This window comes from Amblyraja radiata, chromosome 24 (assembly GCF_010909765.2).
Source record: "Amblyraja radiata isolate CabotCenter1 chromosome 24, sAmbRad1.1.pri, whole genome shotgun sequence".
Lineage (NCBI taxonomy): Eukaryota > Metazoa > Chordata > Chondrichthyes > Rajiformes > Rajidae > Amblyraja > Amblyraja radiata.
In genome coordinates this window covers 28,964,885-28,979,806 of record NC_045979.1, presented here as the reverse complement: position 1 = coordinate 28,979,806, position 14,922 = coordinate 28,964,885, and the positions used below count along the sequence as shown (strand labels likewise).

The 14,922-nt window shown below is 45.5% G+C and overlaps 1 protein-coding gene and 1 non-coding gene across 2 annotated transcripts in view; one reads left to right on the top strand and one right to left on the bottom strand.

The window, feature by feature from the left end:
• Nucleotides 1–1,095: 1,095 nt before the first annotated feature.
• LOC116987106 lies at nucleotides 1,096–1,287 on the top strand. Its single transcript, XR_004415646.1, has one exon. It is a non-coding gene; the product is annotated as a U2 spliceosomal RNA (small nuclear RNA).
• A 9,969-nt stretch (nucleotides 1,288–11,256) lies between these two features.
• The window catches only part of ampd1 (adenosine monophosphate deaminase 1), a 37,873-nt gene continuing 34,207 nt past the window's right edge, over nucleotides 11,257–14,922 (bottom strand). The window contains exons 13-15 of the mRNA XM_033042795.1: nucleotides 14,390–14,563; nucleotides 13,598–13,708; nucleotides 11,257–12,867 (exon numbers count right to left, since the gene is read on the bottom strand). Of these exons, the coding sequence (XP_032898686.1) occupies nucleotides 12,709–12,867; nucleotides 13,598–13,708; nucleotides 14,390–14,563 (444 nt within the window). The 3' untranslated portion in view covers nucleotides 11,257–12,708. The remainder of the gene's footprint in view (nucleotides 12,868–13,597; nucleotides 13,709–14,389; nucleotides 14,564–14,922) is intronic.

Genomic DNA, 14,922 nt, shown 5'->3' with positions numbered 1-14,922 from the left:
GGCTTCCTCACACACTCCAAAGACGTACAGGTTTGTAGCTTAACTGGCTTGGTATAAAATGTAAATTGTCCCTAGTGTGTAGGATAGTGTTGTCCCTAGTGTGTAGGATAGTGTTAGTGTGCGGGGATTGCTGGTTGGTGCGGACTCGGTGGGCTGAAGGGCCTGTTTCCACGCTGTATCTCTAAACTAAACTAAACCTGTACTTCGGGCCTATCTTTGATCGAACTTTACTGGCTTTACCTTGCACTAAGCGTTATTCCCTTTATCATGTTTCTGTACGCCGTGGATGGCTGGATTGTAATCATGTATTGTCTTTCCGCTGACTGGTTAGCACGCAACAAATGCTTTCCTCTGTACCTCGGTACACGTGACAGTAAACTAAACAAACACAACTCACCATGTTGACTTGGGAATGATACGGGCTTTAGATGATAAACTATAGAGATACGGTGTGGAAACACAATGTTCGGCCCACCAAGTCCGCGCCAACCAGCGATCACCCCGTGCACGAGCACCATGCTACACACCAGGGACAATTTCACAATTTACAGAAGCCTATATAAACCTATTTATTTATCTATAAACCTGCACGTCTTTGGAATGTGGGAGGAAAGCGGAGCAGCCAGGGAAAACTCGTGCAGTCACAGAGATAACGCACACTCTCCGTACAGACAGCACTCGTAGTCAGGATCGAACCCCGGGTCTCTGAGGTTGTAAGGCAGCAACTCTACTGCTGCACCACCGTGCTTTAAGCTTTCAGGCTGGTGTAAGCAGGGTGAATCTGTTGTATGCAGCATGGGTGGTGGTGATTGATATATCTCTAAAATATAGTGTTCTATTTTACTTCGGAGTCATGATGAGGGATTACGTGAAGAACCCGCTCAGTGCGCAGGCGCGGCACATAAAGGTTAAGGGTTGTACTAACAAGGGGTGGATGAATCACGCCTGGTTAGGAAGCTATCACTCTTGGTAGTTATATACCAAAAAATAAATACAAGGGGATCCAGAATCAACTAGCCCTGACACTTAGAAACATTCCGTCATGGCATGTCTATATATTAACGACAAACTATCCTTGGATACAGCTTTAGCTGCATCGCTTCTCGGCCTTTTGGCTAAGATCAAGTGTAGTATCTGTTCTTATCAGTTTAATAATCTGATACGTCCCTTATCTAGGGACCATATATTAAATTGAATTTTGGAACAGGGAGATGGAATAGGGGCTTGCTCCGTCCACTCCACGCATCGACCCAGTATTGCAGTGCCTCTGGGAACGGTGCACAAAATATATATCCAGATATTTACGTTGACCATCCACAACGTTGTTATCTGGTATTAATTAAGACTATCAGTCATGGTGCATTAACCACCAATCAACTACGTGGCAAAGTAATTGGGATATAGCAGCATTACCAGCTACTGAACTTTGTACCTTTCCTATGAGCTGAGATACTAGTGTTCAAAACTATCTCCATACCTGTAATATGGGGGCAAATGGATTAATCTGTAGTGTTATCATGGAATTTATCGGCAGGAGGATTATGGTTGTACACTTCCACCTGTTTTGAGTAACATCTTATGTGTCCTGATGTGTTACTGAGCTTGTAATACTTAATGCCAATATGAATTGACTTAAACATGTTATATATTAACTTACTTAATTCTAGTGAAGCATTTGCTCAGTAATCCACCAAATTTGCATGTTCGTTTATAAGATAACAACATCAGTGGTGGCATATACCAAACCACTTGGGCGGAGAACATCGATATTAGGGGACAATTTATTAACAATTGGAAACCGTATGTCGTCAAACATGTTTGACCATCAGTAACTCACCAATCAGGTGAGCTAAATACTGTAAACATACATTTAAACCCAAAATATTTGCTGAAATCACTAAGCAATATGCACACCAGATATCGATTCCTTATATCCAATTAAATCACCACGTACTAACTTACGTCACATGAAACCAATCTCAAGGCAGCGGCAATGGAGACATTCCCGCGTATTGAGGGGTGGGGGGAACCTAATCTCTATGTTTTCCTTTCCTTCTACCTCTTCAATAGGTACTACGGCTTCATCAGTCGGTTACTACGCAAATTACAGTGGACCAAGTCCACAAGCATGGTTCCCAGTGATCCTCGACATTGTCATTAAAAGAATTGCAGAATTGGGAAGACCATTGCTGTGCTTGGATCAGGAGCACTATCAACCTGATGACAGCATGCCGTTGCATATCCTAGGGAACATACCTGAGGAGCATCAAGAAATGGTACACTGTTTCCAAAACAGGAATTATACATTCAACTATAACAAAAAAAAAAAAAAACAAAAAAAAAAAAAAAAAAAATGTACTGGAGCTCCTGGCAGGTCTTCACCACAATGAAGGACATGTTCTGTTAGCCTACTCAACTTGGGTACCGCTCACTGGTGATCAGATACAGGAGAGGTATATCAATCCATTCCCCAGAAATAGGTACACCCAAATTGGGATGTCAGTGAAATCCTGACATACCTTAGGGGATGATCACCAGCCAGGTCACTCACCCTGGAACAGCCTACCCTGAAGATGGACATGCTGGTGGCCTTGCATCAACACAAAGAGCCAGCTCTCCCATCTACTGCGATGGGACAACATGGTTATAACACCAGATAGTGTCACATGCCCATTCAAGGGTTGGCCAAACAGAACAGACCAGGAACATCAGGTCCAGTCATGAAATTCCGGGCATACCCACCTGAACCACGTTTTATGTGTCATGACCCACTTAGAGATCGACACAATAAGGAATACCGAGGGAGAGGAAAAAGCCTTATGGGTCAGCCACAGGAAACCTCATGGTCGGGTGACGAGCTAAACTATCTCTAGTGGCTCAAGCAGGTACTGGGAGTTGCTGTAGTAAATACTAACGTGTATAAAATCTTATTCCACCAGAACAGCTTCCACGTCAGTAACTAAGAGGATGGACGAGCCTATGGACCACATCCTGGCTACTGCAGGGTGGTCTAGGGAGTATACGTTCCAAACTTTTATAACAAACCACTGACAGAACCTGTATCGTTTGCAGAAAAAGAATCTGCAAAAAATATATAATTTAAGCCCGGGGGAGCAATTGGTCTTGTTGTTGTTAATAACACCATTATTGTTTTTACAAACAGATTCATGGTTGATTACGATAACATACTTCCTCCCTCGAATGACTTCGGCAGCGAGTGAAGTATGAACTGTTACACGGTTTGAAATCACAGAGCTTTGAAGTCTTCACGTAGTCACTCACGTGACTCCGAAGTAAAATAGTAAGATTAAACGAGAATTTACCAGTTTGAAGTTTGATCTGTATTTTATGAGGAGTTACGATGAGGGATTACGTGCCCTCCGCTCCCACCCTCATTATATGGATCAAACTAATAAATTGATGTCTCCTTATCTTTACTATGTTTACTTCAAATAACTGTGTCTATCTGTGATTCCACACCGCTGCTTGGAAGTATGCCGCGCCTGCGCACTGAGCGGGTTCTTCACGTAATCCCTCATCGTAACTCCTCATAAAATACAGATCAAACTTCAAACTGGTAAGTTCTCGTTTAATCTTACTATTTTGGTTTATTGTGTTCAGTATTGGTCATCCTGTTATAGGAAAGGTGCTGTCAAGCTTGAAAGGATTCAGAGAAGATTTACCAGGATGTTGCAAGGACTCAAGGAGCTGAGCTATAGGGAGAGGTTGAGCAGGCTAAGGTTTTATTCCTTGGGGCGCAGGAGGTTGAGAGGTGCACAACACCTCACAAGATGAGATGTTGGAGAGGAATAGAACGGGAAAACGCCCAGAGTAGGGGAATTGAGATGCAGAGGACACAGCTTTACGGTAAGGGGAGAACGTTTTGATAGGAACCTGCAACCAGAGGAGAGACAGCCTTGATTATGGGCTGAACTGATCAAGGTGACACTTGAACAGACAACCGCTTAGTTTGTTTTAGTTTTAGTTTAGTTTAGTTTGTTTTAGTTTAGTGAAGCGGGGACACGAGTGTCACAAGCGAAGAATTCTTTAATCGTCGGTAGACAAAAGTGCTGGAGAAACTCAGCGGGTGCATCTGCAGTTCCTTCTTGAACAATTGTTTAATCATAATGTACTATACAGCTCATAAAACCACAATGACTTCCACTCCAACTCCAACTCGAATTCCAACTGCCAAACTAAGTCACGTGACCCAGCCCCTAGAGCCAAGGGTTCGCACCACGCGTGGCTAACCACCACGGGCCTCCACATTAGTTGAGTTTAGTTCAGCTCAGTTCAGTTCAGTTCAGCTTGGTTTAGTTTAGTTTAGAGATGCAGCATGGAACAGGCCCTTTGCTCCAAACCCGCTCCAACCAACAATCTCTCCACACACTAGTTCTGTCCCACACATTAGGGACAATTTACAGAAGCCAATTAACCTACAAACCTGCACGTCTTTGGGATGTGGGAGGAAACCGACGCAGCTGGAGAAAACCCACGGGGTCACAGGGAGAACGTGCAAACTCCGCACAGACAGCACCCGTGGTCAGGATCAAACCCGGGTCACTGGTGCTGTGAGGCAGCAACTCTACCGCTGCGCCACCGTGCCGCTCATTATTATTTTTACAATATGTAAATCTCCTTTGACACAAGCGGCACGGTGGCTCAGCGGTAGAGTTGCTGCCTCACAGCGCCAGAGATCCGGGTTTGATCCTGACCGCGGGTGCTGTCTGTACAGAGTTTGTACTTCCTTCCTGCGACCTGCGTGGATTTACTCCGGGATCTCTAGTTACTTCCAGCGTTCCAAAGACATACAGGTTTGGAGACAAATTGGCTTGGTACAGTTGTAAATTGTCCCTTGTGTGTGTAGAACAGTGTTAATGTGCGGGAATCGCTGGTCGGCGCAGACTCGGTGGGCCAAAGGGCCTGTTTCCGCGCTGTATCTCAAAACTAAACTAAACAAGACACTCAAGTGTTTCCTACTGCATAATGTCCAACGTATAACATTCCTGTTTTTCTTTAACTCTTTGCTATCTTTCAACATTTCTCATCATCCCAGAACAAGCGTATGCAGTTTGCTAGGGAGGAGGGCCCTGGCTCCATGAACTGGTTGGAAGAGGCATCCCACCGTCTCCCCTTCCAGTCGATTAACACCACTATGTCTCCAGGCCTCGCTATCTGCTTCGCACAACCTCTGAAGACAACACTATCTGAGTTAAACCAGAGCCCTCAGCTGTCCGTAAAGCCTGCACTTACTGTATCTCTCTCATTGTTTGAAAGCTAATGTTATTAAAACGACACTGATATCGGTTAAAGGGGAAGTGTACTCTTGTCCCAGTTGTCAGTAGTTTACCACATTGGTTTTCTATTTGGTTTTCATCCCAAACTCTCACTAGGTTCCTTCCACACCAGAATCTAGTCTCTCACATGCCCGCCATTAACCCCCTCGCTTTGCAAACCCCCACCCATTTCCTTACCCAACCTTTCCACTACTTTCCCGGCTGTCAAGGAGCAATATAGTACACAAACAGATCCTTCAGCCCATCTCGTCCATGCTAACCCACATGCCCCATCTAAGCTCGTCCCATTTGAGGGTCTTACCCCGCCCTCTTCTTTTAGTTGTAGCCTTCGGCCCACCGAGTCCACACTGACCAGCGATCCTTGCACACTTACACTATCCTACACACACTAGGGACAATTTACACTTGCACCAAGCCAATTGACCGACAGACCTGGACGTCTTTGGAGTGTGGGAGGAAACCGAAGATCTCAGAGAAAAGCCAGGCAGATCACGGGGAGAAGGTACAAACTCCGTACAGACAGCACCCGTGGTCAGGATTGAACCTGGGTCTCCGACGCTGCAAGCGCTGGAAGGCAGCAACTCTACCGCTGCACACCATCACCGCCCGTCTCTTCCAGATTTCTTCCCCCTCTCCCTCCCTCGCAACATGTCAGTCTGAAGAAAGGACCTGAACTGAAACATCACCTATCCATGTTCCCCAGAGATGCTGCCTGAGCCGCTGAGTTACTCCAGCACTCTATGTCTTTTTTTTGTAAACCAGCATCTGTGGTCCTTGCTTCTGCCAATAACAATAAACACCGTTTATATTCCCTCAAATTTACACAGGTTAATTGCTGATAGGATTGAGGCATTTTAAAAACTAAAGCGTGCCTTCTCTGCTGGGGGAGAAGAAGACATGGGAATTAGGAGCTGGGCTACTTTAATGGCTTCACCGAGTCTTTATTTTAAATCAGGAACTCTATCCTCAGGCACAGCAGCCTGCACGGTGGCTCAGCGGTAGAGTTGCTGCCTTACAATGCTCATAGCGCCAGAGACCCGGGTTCGACCCCGACCACGGGTGCTTGTCTGTACTGAGTTTGTACGTTCTCCCCGTGACCTGCGTGGCTTTTCTCCGAGAACTTCAGTTTCCTCCCGCACTCCAAAGACCTACAGGTTGGTAGTTTAATTGGCTAGGTATAATTTTTACATAGAAACATAGAAAATAGGTGCAGGAGTAGGCCATTTGGCCCTTCGAGCCTGCACCGCCATTCAATATGATCATGGCTGATCATCCAACTCAGTATCCCGTACCTGCCTTCTCTCCATACCCCCTGATCCCTTTAGCCACAAGGGCCACATCTAACTCCCTCTTAAATATAGCCAATGAACTGGCCTCAACTACCTTCTGTGGCAGAGAGTTCCAGAGATTCACCACTCTCTGTGTGAAATTTTTTTTTTCTCATCTCAGACCATTGCTGCAGTATATATTAGCTGCATTGTTCTAAATGATAGATACAGGAAGCAGTGCTACAAATATTATAATCTATACATTATGTTACAGGTGTAGGTGGTACTGAATGCCAACTCACAGATGCATTTGCCAGTACTGCCCTGAAGATGTGTTTTAAAAGCTGAGCCACAGATAACAGGGTACAGATGATGCATTACAGATACTGTATTGTGCTACAGATGTGGTATCAGAGATGCTTTTTGTTTACAGATCCTGGGTTATGGAACTAAATAACAGGAGGGTAAGATACAGATGCACAGGTTTGTAGGTTAATTGGCTTCTGCAAAGATTGTAAATTGTCCCTAGTGTATAGTGTAGTGCTAGTGTATGGGGATCACTGGCCAGCAGGGACTTGATGGGCCGAAAGGCCTATTTCCGTATTGTATCCCTGAACTGAACTAAACTACTGCTCGACTGCAACATCTTCTCAAGGTATGCCTACTTTTAACATGTTCTCCTCCTCTCTGTGTTGGGGGGGGGGGGGGGGGGGCGGAGCTGTGATACCCTCTCTCACCAATCCCCCTCTGTGAGTCTGAAGAAAGGTTCCCTACCCGAAACTCCACCTATCCATGCTCTCCAGAGATGCTGCTGGACCCACTGAGTTACTCCAGCACTGTGTCTTTTTTTAAAACCAGCAACTGCAGTTCCTTGCATCAAAATAAAAGGTGCCCTTCACTAATTCTTGCAAGATCCTAAACTCTTATAAGAGGTAGGAACCTCCAGATTCAGGGACAGTTTCTTCCCAGCTGTTATCAGGCAACTGAATCATCCTACCACAACCAGAGAGCGGTCCTGAACTACTATCTACCTCATTGGCGACCCTCGAACTATCCTTGCTCAGACTTTGCTGAGTTTACTTTGCACTAAACGTTATTCCCTTATCATGTATCTGTACACTGTAAATGGCTCGATTGTAATCACGTATTGTCTTTCCGCTGACTGGTTAGCACGCAACAAAAGCTTTTTGCTGTACCTCGATACGCGTGACAATAAACTAAATTAACTAATGACATCAAGCAAGAAAAGGGAGATAGAAATTCTCTAGCAATTGAGCCCATTTGATTCAGAGATGGAATGCAATATATTGTTTCAGCAGGAGCTGAGCACGGGGAGAGGCAGTAATGTCGGCTGCTGTTAACTGGAGCACAGTATATAGGAATCTAAATATAGGTCACTGCTGTTTAAATAGTTAACTCTGTTTGCCTAGTTGGAGCTGTGGCATTATACATTATGAGCCTATTGGAACAGAATGACAGACAGTTCACCAGTACCAATGTCAGCTGGATTTCCATTTATCTTTGGTCCACTTCACCTCCATTATTCATGAATCTGGAATGAAATCCCACCAACGTTTAAGAAACATTTAGAAAGGTACGTGGATAGGACCGGTTTGGAGGGATATGGGCCAAAAGCAGGCAGGTGGGACTAGTGTAGATCTACTAGTGTAGACTTCAAAGATCTCGGAGAAAACCCAAGCAGGCCACGGGGAGAACGTACGAACTCCGTACAGACAAACGTCCGTAGTCGGGATTGAACCTGGGTCTCTGGCGCTGTGAGGCAGCAACTCTACCGCTGCGCCATCGTGCCGCCGTTTTTCTCGTAGTTCAAGGATACAGCACAGAAATGGCCCTTCGGCCCACCGGGTCCGTGCCAACCAGCAACCCCCGCGCACTGGCGCTATTCCACACTCTAGAGACAATTTACAATTTACAATTTACAATTTACAATTTACAATTTCTACCGAAGCCAATTAACCTGCAAGCCTGTACATCTTGGAGTGTGGCAGGAAACCGGAGCAACCGGAGAACAACCACACAGTTACAGGAAACATAGACACAGAAACATAGAAACATAAAAAATAGGTGCAGGAGTAGGTCATTCGGCCCTTCGAGCCTACACCGCCATTCAATATGATCATGGCTGTTCATCCAACTCATTATCCTGTACCTGCCTTCTCTCCATACCCCCTGATCCCTTTAGCCACAAGGGCCACATCTAACTCCCTCTTAAATATATCCAATGAACTGGCCTCAACTACCTTCTGTGGCAGAGAATTCCAGGGATTCACCACTCTCTGTGTGAAAAATGTTTTTCTCATCTCGGTCCTAAATGATTTCCCCCTTATCCTTAAACTGTGACCCCTTGTCCTGGACTTCCCCAACATCGGGAACAATCTTCCTGCATCTAGCCTGTCCAACCCCTTAAGAATTTTGTAAGTTTTGTTTTAATTGTTCCTGGTGCAGGATGGTGTCACTGTGCAGGGATGGCTGGCCGGTGCGGACTCTAGTGGGCAGAAGGGGCTGCTTCCAGCCTGTATCTCTAAACTGAAAATAAACAGTGAACTAAACAGTGGTGCAGCTGGTAAAGCTGCTGCCTCAGAGCACCCGAGACCTGGGTTTGATCCTGACCTCCGTGCTGTCTGTGTGGAGTTTGCATGCTCTGCATGTGACCCCTTGATTTTCTTGACTCTGGGTGCTCCGGTTCCCCCCCACATTCAGTTCCAGTTTAGTTTATTGTCATGTGTACCGAGGTACAGTGAAAAGCTCTTGCTGCGTGCTAACCAGTCAGCGGAAAGACAATACATGATTACAATCGAGCCATTCACAGTGGACAGATACATGGTAAGGGAATAACGTTTAGTGCAAGGTAAAACCAGTAAAGTCTGATCAAAGGTCGAGGGTCACACAAACCAAAAACATGCGGGTTTGTAGGTTAATTTGGTTCTGTAAAAATTGTCCCTGGTGTGTAGAAAGTGTATGAGACTGTGGGATAACATAGAACTAGTGTGAGCGGGTGATCGATGGTCGGCGTGGACTCTGTGGGCCGAAGATCCTGTTTCTGTGCCGCATCTCTTAAAAGTATAAACTAAAACTATTAGACTGTGTATCTTGGAGTTCAAAAACATCTTCCAAGAATGAGATCTGAAGAGCACAAAATGTCAGATGAATAGTGAGTATCTTTGGGGATAAAAAGAACACTGGATCAGGCCTAATGATGTTAAACTGAGCCTGATCTGAGAGCTGAGTTTGGGCACCGCTTTGATATCATGCTCTCCCTGCAATGGAGAGGATCTGCTGCCATCTGCTGGAGATCTATGTTGGTCATAGAGCCATAGAATGATACAGTGTGGAAACAGGCCCTTCGGCCCAACTTGCCAACACCGGCCATCATGTCCCAGCTACACTAGTCCCACCTGCCCGCATTTGGTCCATATCCCTCCAAACCTGTCCTATCCATCCTGTCTAACTGTTTCTTAAACGTTGGGATAGTCCCTGCCTCAACTACCTCCTCCGGCAGCTTGTTCCATACACCCACCACCCTTTGTGTGAAAAGGTTACCTCTCAGATTCCTGTTAAATCTTTTCTACTTCACCTTAAACCTATGGCCTCTGGTCCTCTGGGCAAGAGACTCTGTGTATCTACCTGATCTATTCCTCTCGTCATCTTATGTGGTTGAGAACGGGATCAAAAGTAAAGGGGAATTTAGGATATAATAATATAACCTCTCTTAGATCACTCCTCATCCTTCTGCGCTGCATCTCCAACCTAACAAATATTGTTTACAGAGTACTATTTTCATATATTCCGTTGTGTGCAAGTAAGAATTTCATTGTTCTGTCTTGAACATATGACAATAAAACACTTTTGACTCTCTTGATTCTTGAGGTAGGCCTTCGTCATTCACAGATTTGAGTTTAGAAGTTGTCAATGTTTCCCCTGCAGGATGTGGGAAGTCTGGGAAAGTGCTGGTGCCCCTGTTGACTACACTTGTGGGAATTGTGTCCAACTGCAGTTCCCTAAAGGCCGCATTAGGGAACTGGAGCAGTAGCTGGATGACATCAGGACTATCGGATAAATGGGAGCTTCATTGAGATGAGTCATAGCAAAGGTGTCATAAGGTCATAAGTGATATGAGCAGAATTAGGCCATTCGGCCCTATCTAGTCAACTCTGCCATTCAATCACAGCTGACCTATCTCTTCCTCCTAACCCCATCGGCGAGAGGTCGCTGTTCATGTCTCAGTTTCAGTTTAGTTTATTGTCTCCTGTACCAAGATACAATGAAAACCTTATGTTGCATGCTAGCCAGCCAGTGGAGAGACAACACATGATTACAATCGAACCATGTACAGTGTACAGGTAAACGATAAAGGGAATGATGTTTAGTGCAAGGTAAAGCCGGCAAAGTCTGATCCAAGATAGTATGAGGGTCACCGACGTGGTAGATAGGAGTTCAGGCCTGCTCTCTGGTTGTGGGAGGATGGTTCAGTTGCCTGATAACCGCTGGGAAGAACGTGGAGGTGTGCGTCTGGGAAGAGAGTAGATGGGTGACCAGAAGAAAAGGGAGTAGGCAGGTGTCGCCTATGGATGTACCCATTTGTAAACCGTTGAGGAGGATGACCAATTTCAGGACGTTGCCCAAAAGTCAGTCGGCTTTCCTTATTTAATGAAACAAAGAGCAGCAAAGTGCATGTAAAGAATTTATTCTGTCAAAGCAATGGCTGCACAACATGTTACAGTGTCTTTGTCAACTTTCTCAGTTTAGTTTCAAAAATGCTTACTTAATTATGGCTTAATAACGGCAAAAAAACTTATACTTAAATTCTGGAAAAATGCACCCACACCAACGCTCAAAATGTGGATTTCAAACATGTCGGAAATGTTACATCTTGAAGGTATGAGATTTGTCCTATCAGGCAAATTGGACCAATTCTTAAAGATTTGGTCTCCATTTATCGACTTATTACAAGCATGTGGTGCAACGCAACCTTAGAAATTAATTGTTTCAGAACCGGGTGAGAGGTGGGTAAAGATACGAAGTAGGTATATCTCTATAATTTTTTTCATATTTCACATCACCTTTTTGTTTTCTTTTTCGAGCTATATAATATTCTCTTTCTCTTTATTTCTTGCTTTTCTTACTCTTCTATTTTACTATTAAATTTAAAATAAGTTATACATGAAATGTAATATGTTATTCTTGTCTTATATTATAGTACATTACTTCTAATAAAAATATTTTAAAAAAACTTTCTCAGTTTATGTGGCCTTTATGTAGCGACTACTTGCATACCTTTCGAGCAAAGAAAGTCACTGTGACGTCACACGTGACAATACAGCATTCATTCATTCATTCATTCATTCATTCATTCATTCACTCCCCATTGATCCTGAGGGACTGTCTAAGGAGACGGAAGACAGATAGGGAAAGAAAAGAGGTGTCAAATCAAACAATGGAGGGGGTTCAGAACCATTCTGTAAACAATCCTTTTAAAAAATTGGACTAAAAATATAAGTAGCGCAAGTCAACTATTTTACTGACGACCGAACGTTTGCGCAATAACAGCAAAAACATATCAATGGCATATAAACCAGCATCTGCAGTTCCTCCCAACATACATCGCCCCCTGTCCACGGGCACCCTGAGGGAGTTCCGGGACCGCTGGGCTCCGCTGGGTGTTGAATGTATCCTCAATAAGGATTGTAACATAGTTGTATTGGAGTTTATTATGGATATATGTTTGTATTGTATTATGGTGGTGGGTTCTGGATTGTTTTATTGTAGTGTAAATATTATTTTTTAATAATTCAATTCATTTTTTGAATTTAAAAAAAACATACATCGCCAGGGTTTACTGTATTCCTCATCTGCAGTGGAAGCTGAGAATCGATGAGTTGTCAGGATTCCTGCCTCCCATTATACGCCTATTGTCATTGAAAGGCTAAGCAGCGGACTGTGGCGGGTACCTGCGGCATTTTGCGGCAATCACAAACCATTTATCCTGCCTCCGAACCACTAAAACTACAGGCGATGGACACAAAAAGCTGGAGTAACTCAGCGGGACAGGCAGCGTGCTGCACGAGCATCAACGAGGGCCCACGACAGACTCATTCACGTTGCTGCTACGGTAGACAGTCCTCTCATTCCAGGCCCTGCAGTCCCTCCTTGATCAGGTTCAGTTCGTAGGTGAGTGTTTCGTAGCGGTAAGCCATCCGTATCTGAGCCACGTTCGTCTTTTGGATGCAGTTCCCCGCCGGGCCTTCCTTGTGGTAATCCGGGCCAAGGAATTCGGCTTTCTCCTGCAATGTAAAAATTAAACGGTAGCACAACACTGCAAGTCATCCCCAACACCAATGTGATTGTGTTTTCACTGTGCATGCTGGAGTGCTGGTAATGACCGGGCATTTGTAGAGTGGTACCCTGCGTCCTCTGCATGTGTATAAGTTGTAGGAGCAGAATTAGGCCATTCGGCCCATCACGTCTACTCCGCCATTCAATCATGGCTGATCTATCTTTCCCTCCTAACCCCATTCTCCTGCCTTCTCCCCATGACCTCATAGCCCCTGACACCCGTACTAATCAAGAATCTATCCACCTCTGCCTATCTATCTCGAACCTGACTACGGGTGCTGTCTGTACGGAGATTGGACGTTCTCCCTGTGATCACGTGGGTTTTCTCCGGGTGGGTTTTTTCCTCCGTCACACTCCAAAGACGTACAGGTTTGTAGGTTAAATAGCTTCTGTAAATTGTCCCTAGCGTGGGATAGAAATAGTGTGTGGGATGATCGCTGGCTGGGCATACTCTGAGGGTTGAAGGGCTTGTTTCCACACTGTATCACTCAACTCCACTCCACTCCACGCCACTCCACGCCACTCCACTACACTACACTCAACTCAACGCTCTGTGGTAGATTGTGATGGAGATTCACCACCCTTTGTAAGATAGTTGTGTCTGTTTGGCTTTCTGTACCCTCACTGTTGGAAAGCTCCTGGCTACGGGTGTAAGCATCCCCCAAGCTGACCAGTTACCTCCTTGGAGAGGCTGCTCTGCAGGACACTGTTCCGGGCTATTTCACACATGTCACAGGTAGTCAGCTTGAAGACTTGTGCTGCAATAGCATATTCCTCCATCAGGGGCTCCTGCCAATGTCAGGGAGAATGAAAGATACATTAGATATCTCATGCGAATAATGCACCGAGCAACAGCAGAGAATAGAGGAGTACAGAGGGTGAGACATTGGGCTCCATGTCTGTTCACAGGAGGGGGAGCAGCGAGAGAAGGTGTCACAGAATCCTCGTCGGAGAGAGGAGGAGAACTTGTTCAAGGTAGGCATGCCTCGAGGAGATTTCGCAGCGGAGCAGACGAAATGTGTAGGAAGGAACTGCAGATGCTGGTTTACACCAAATATAGACACAAAACGCTGGAGTAACTCGGCAGGTCAGGCAGCATCTCTGGAGAAAGGGAACAGGTGACGTTTCGGGTGATGACTGCACCGCTGCATGGCACTGGTGACATGGCACATGGCACATGGGAACAGGTGACGTTTCACCTGCACCGCTGCATGGCAAATTCATTTCACTGTACCTTGGTTATTGTACCGTGACGAATAAATTTGACTTTGACTTTGACCCTTGTTGACTCTCAGTCTGAAGAAGGGTGTCGACCCGAAACGTCACCCATTCCTTCTCCCCAGAGACGCTGCCTGTCCCGCTGAGTTACTCCAGCATTTTGTGTCTGTCTTCGGTACAAACCAGCATCTGCAGTTCCTCCCTGCACACTGCGTCCACATGTGTCATCGGGGTGACCTGAGGTGTGCTCACCTTGGTGTAGTGGAACTGCATGGGATCGTCGGTGGAGAGCGAGACCATCAAGCCTTTCTTCAGATACTCAGGAAGCGGGTTCTTGGCGTACTCCAGGAAAAGGCTGTTGTTGCTGAGAGGAGACATTGCGATGGGGATCTGAGTCAGAAAGTACAGGTACTGCAGCACTGGACTCTGAAAAGGAGAAAGGGCACTTGGATAAGTTTAGGACGGAACTGCAGATGCGAGATTAAACCAAAGATAGGAATGGGGTATTCCTGACTCTCAGTCTGAAGAAGGGTCTCGACCCAAAAAATCACCTATAGGGTGATTTCACGAAAGGTCACTGGAGCGTAGATCCTCACCCACGTGACCGCAAAATCCAACTGGGGTACAAGCGTCACTTCCGGTACATGTTAGTGATGCTGAAAACACGCACTTTCACACCCGTTAAAAACCGCGAAAACGGCCCGTTTTTGAGCTGTAAATTATTGTGCCAGTCGGGCTGACCGTGAGGCACAGCTACCTAACTTTACAGTCCAGAAGAAAGATAA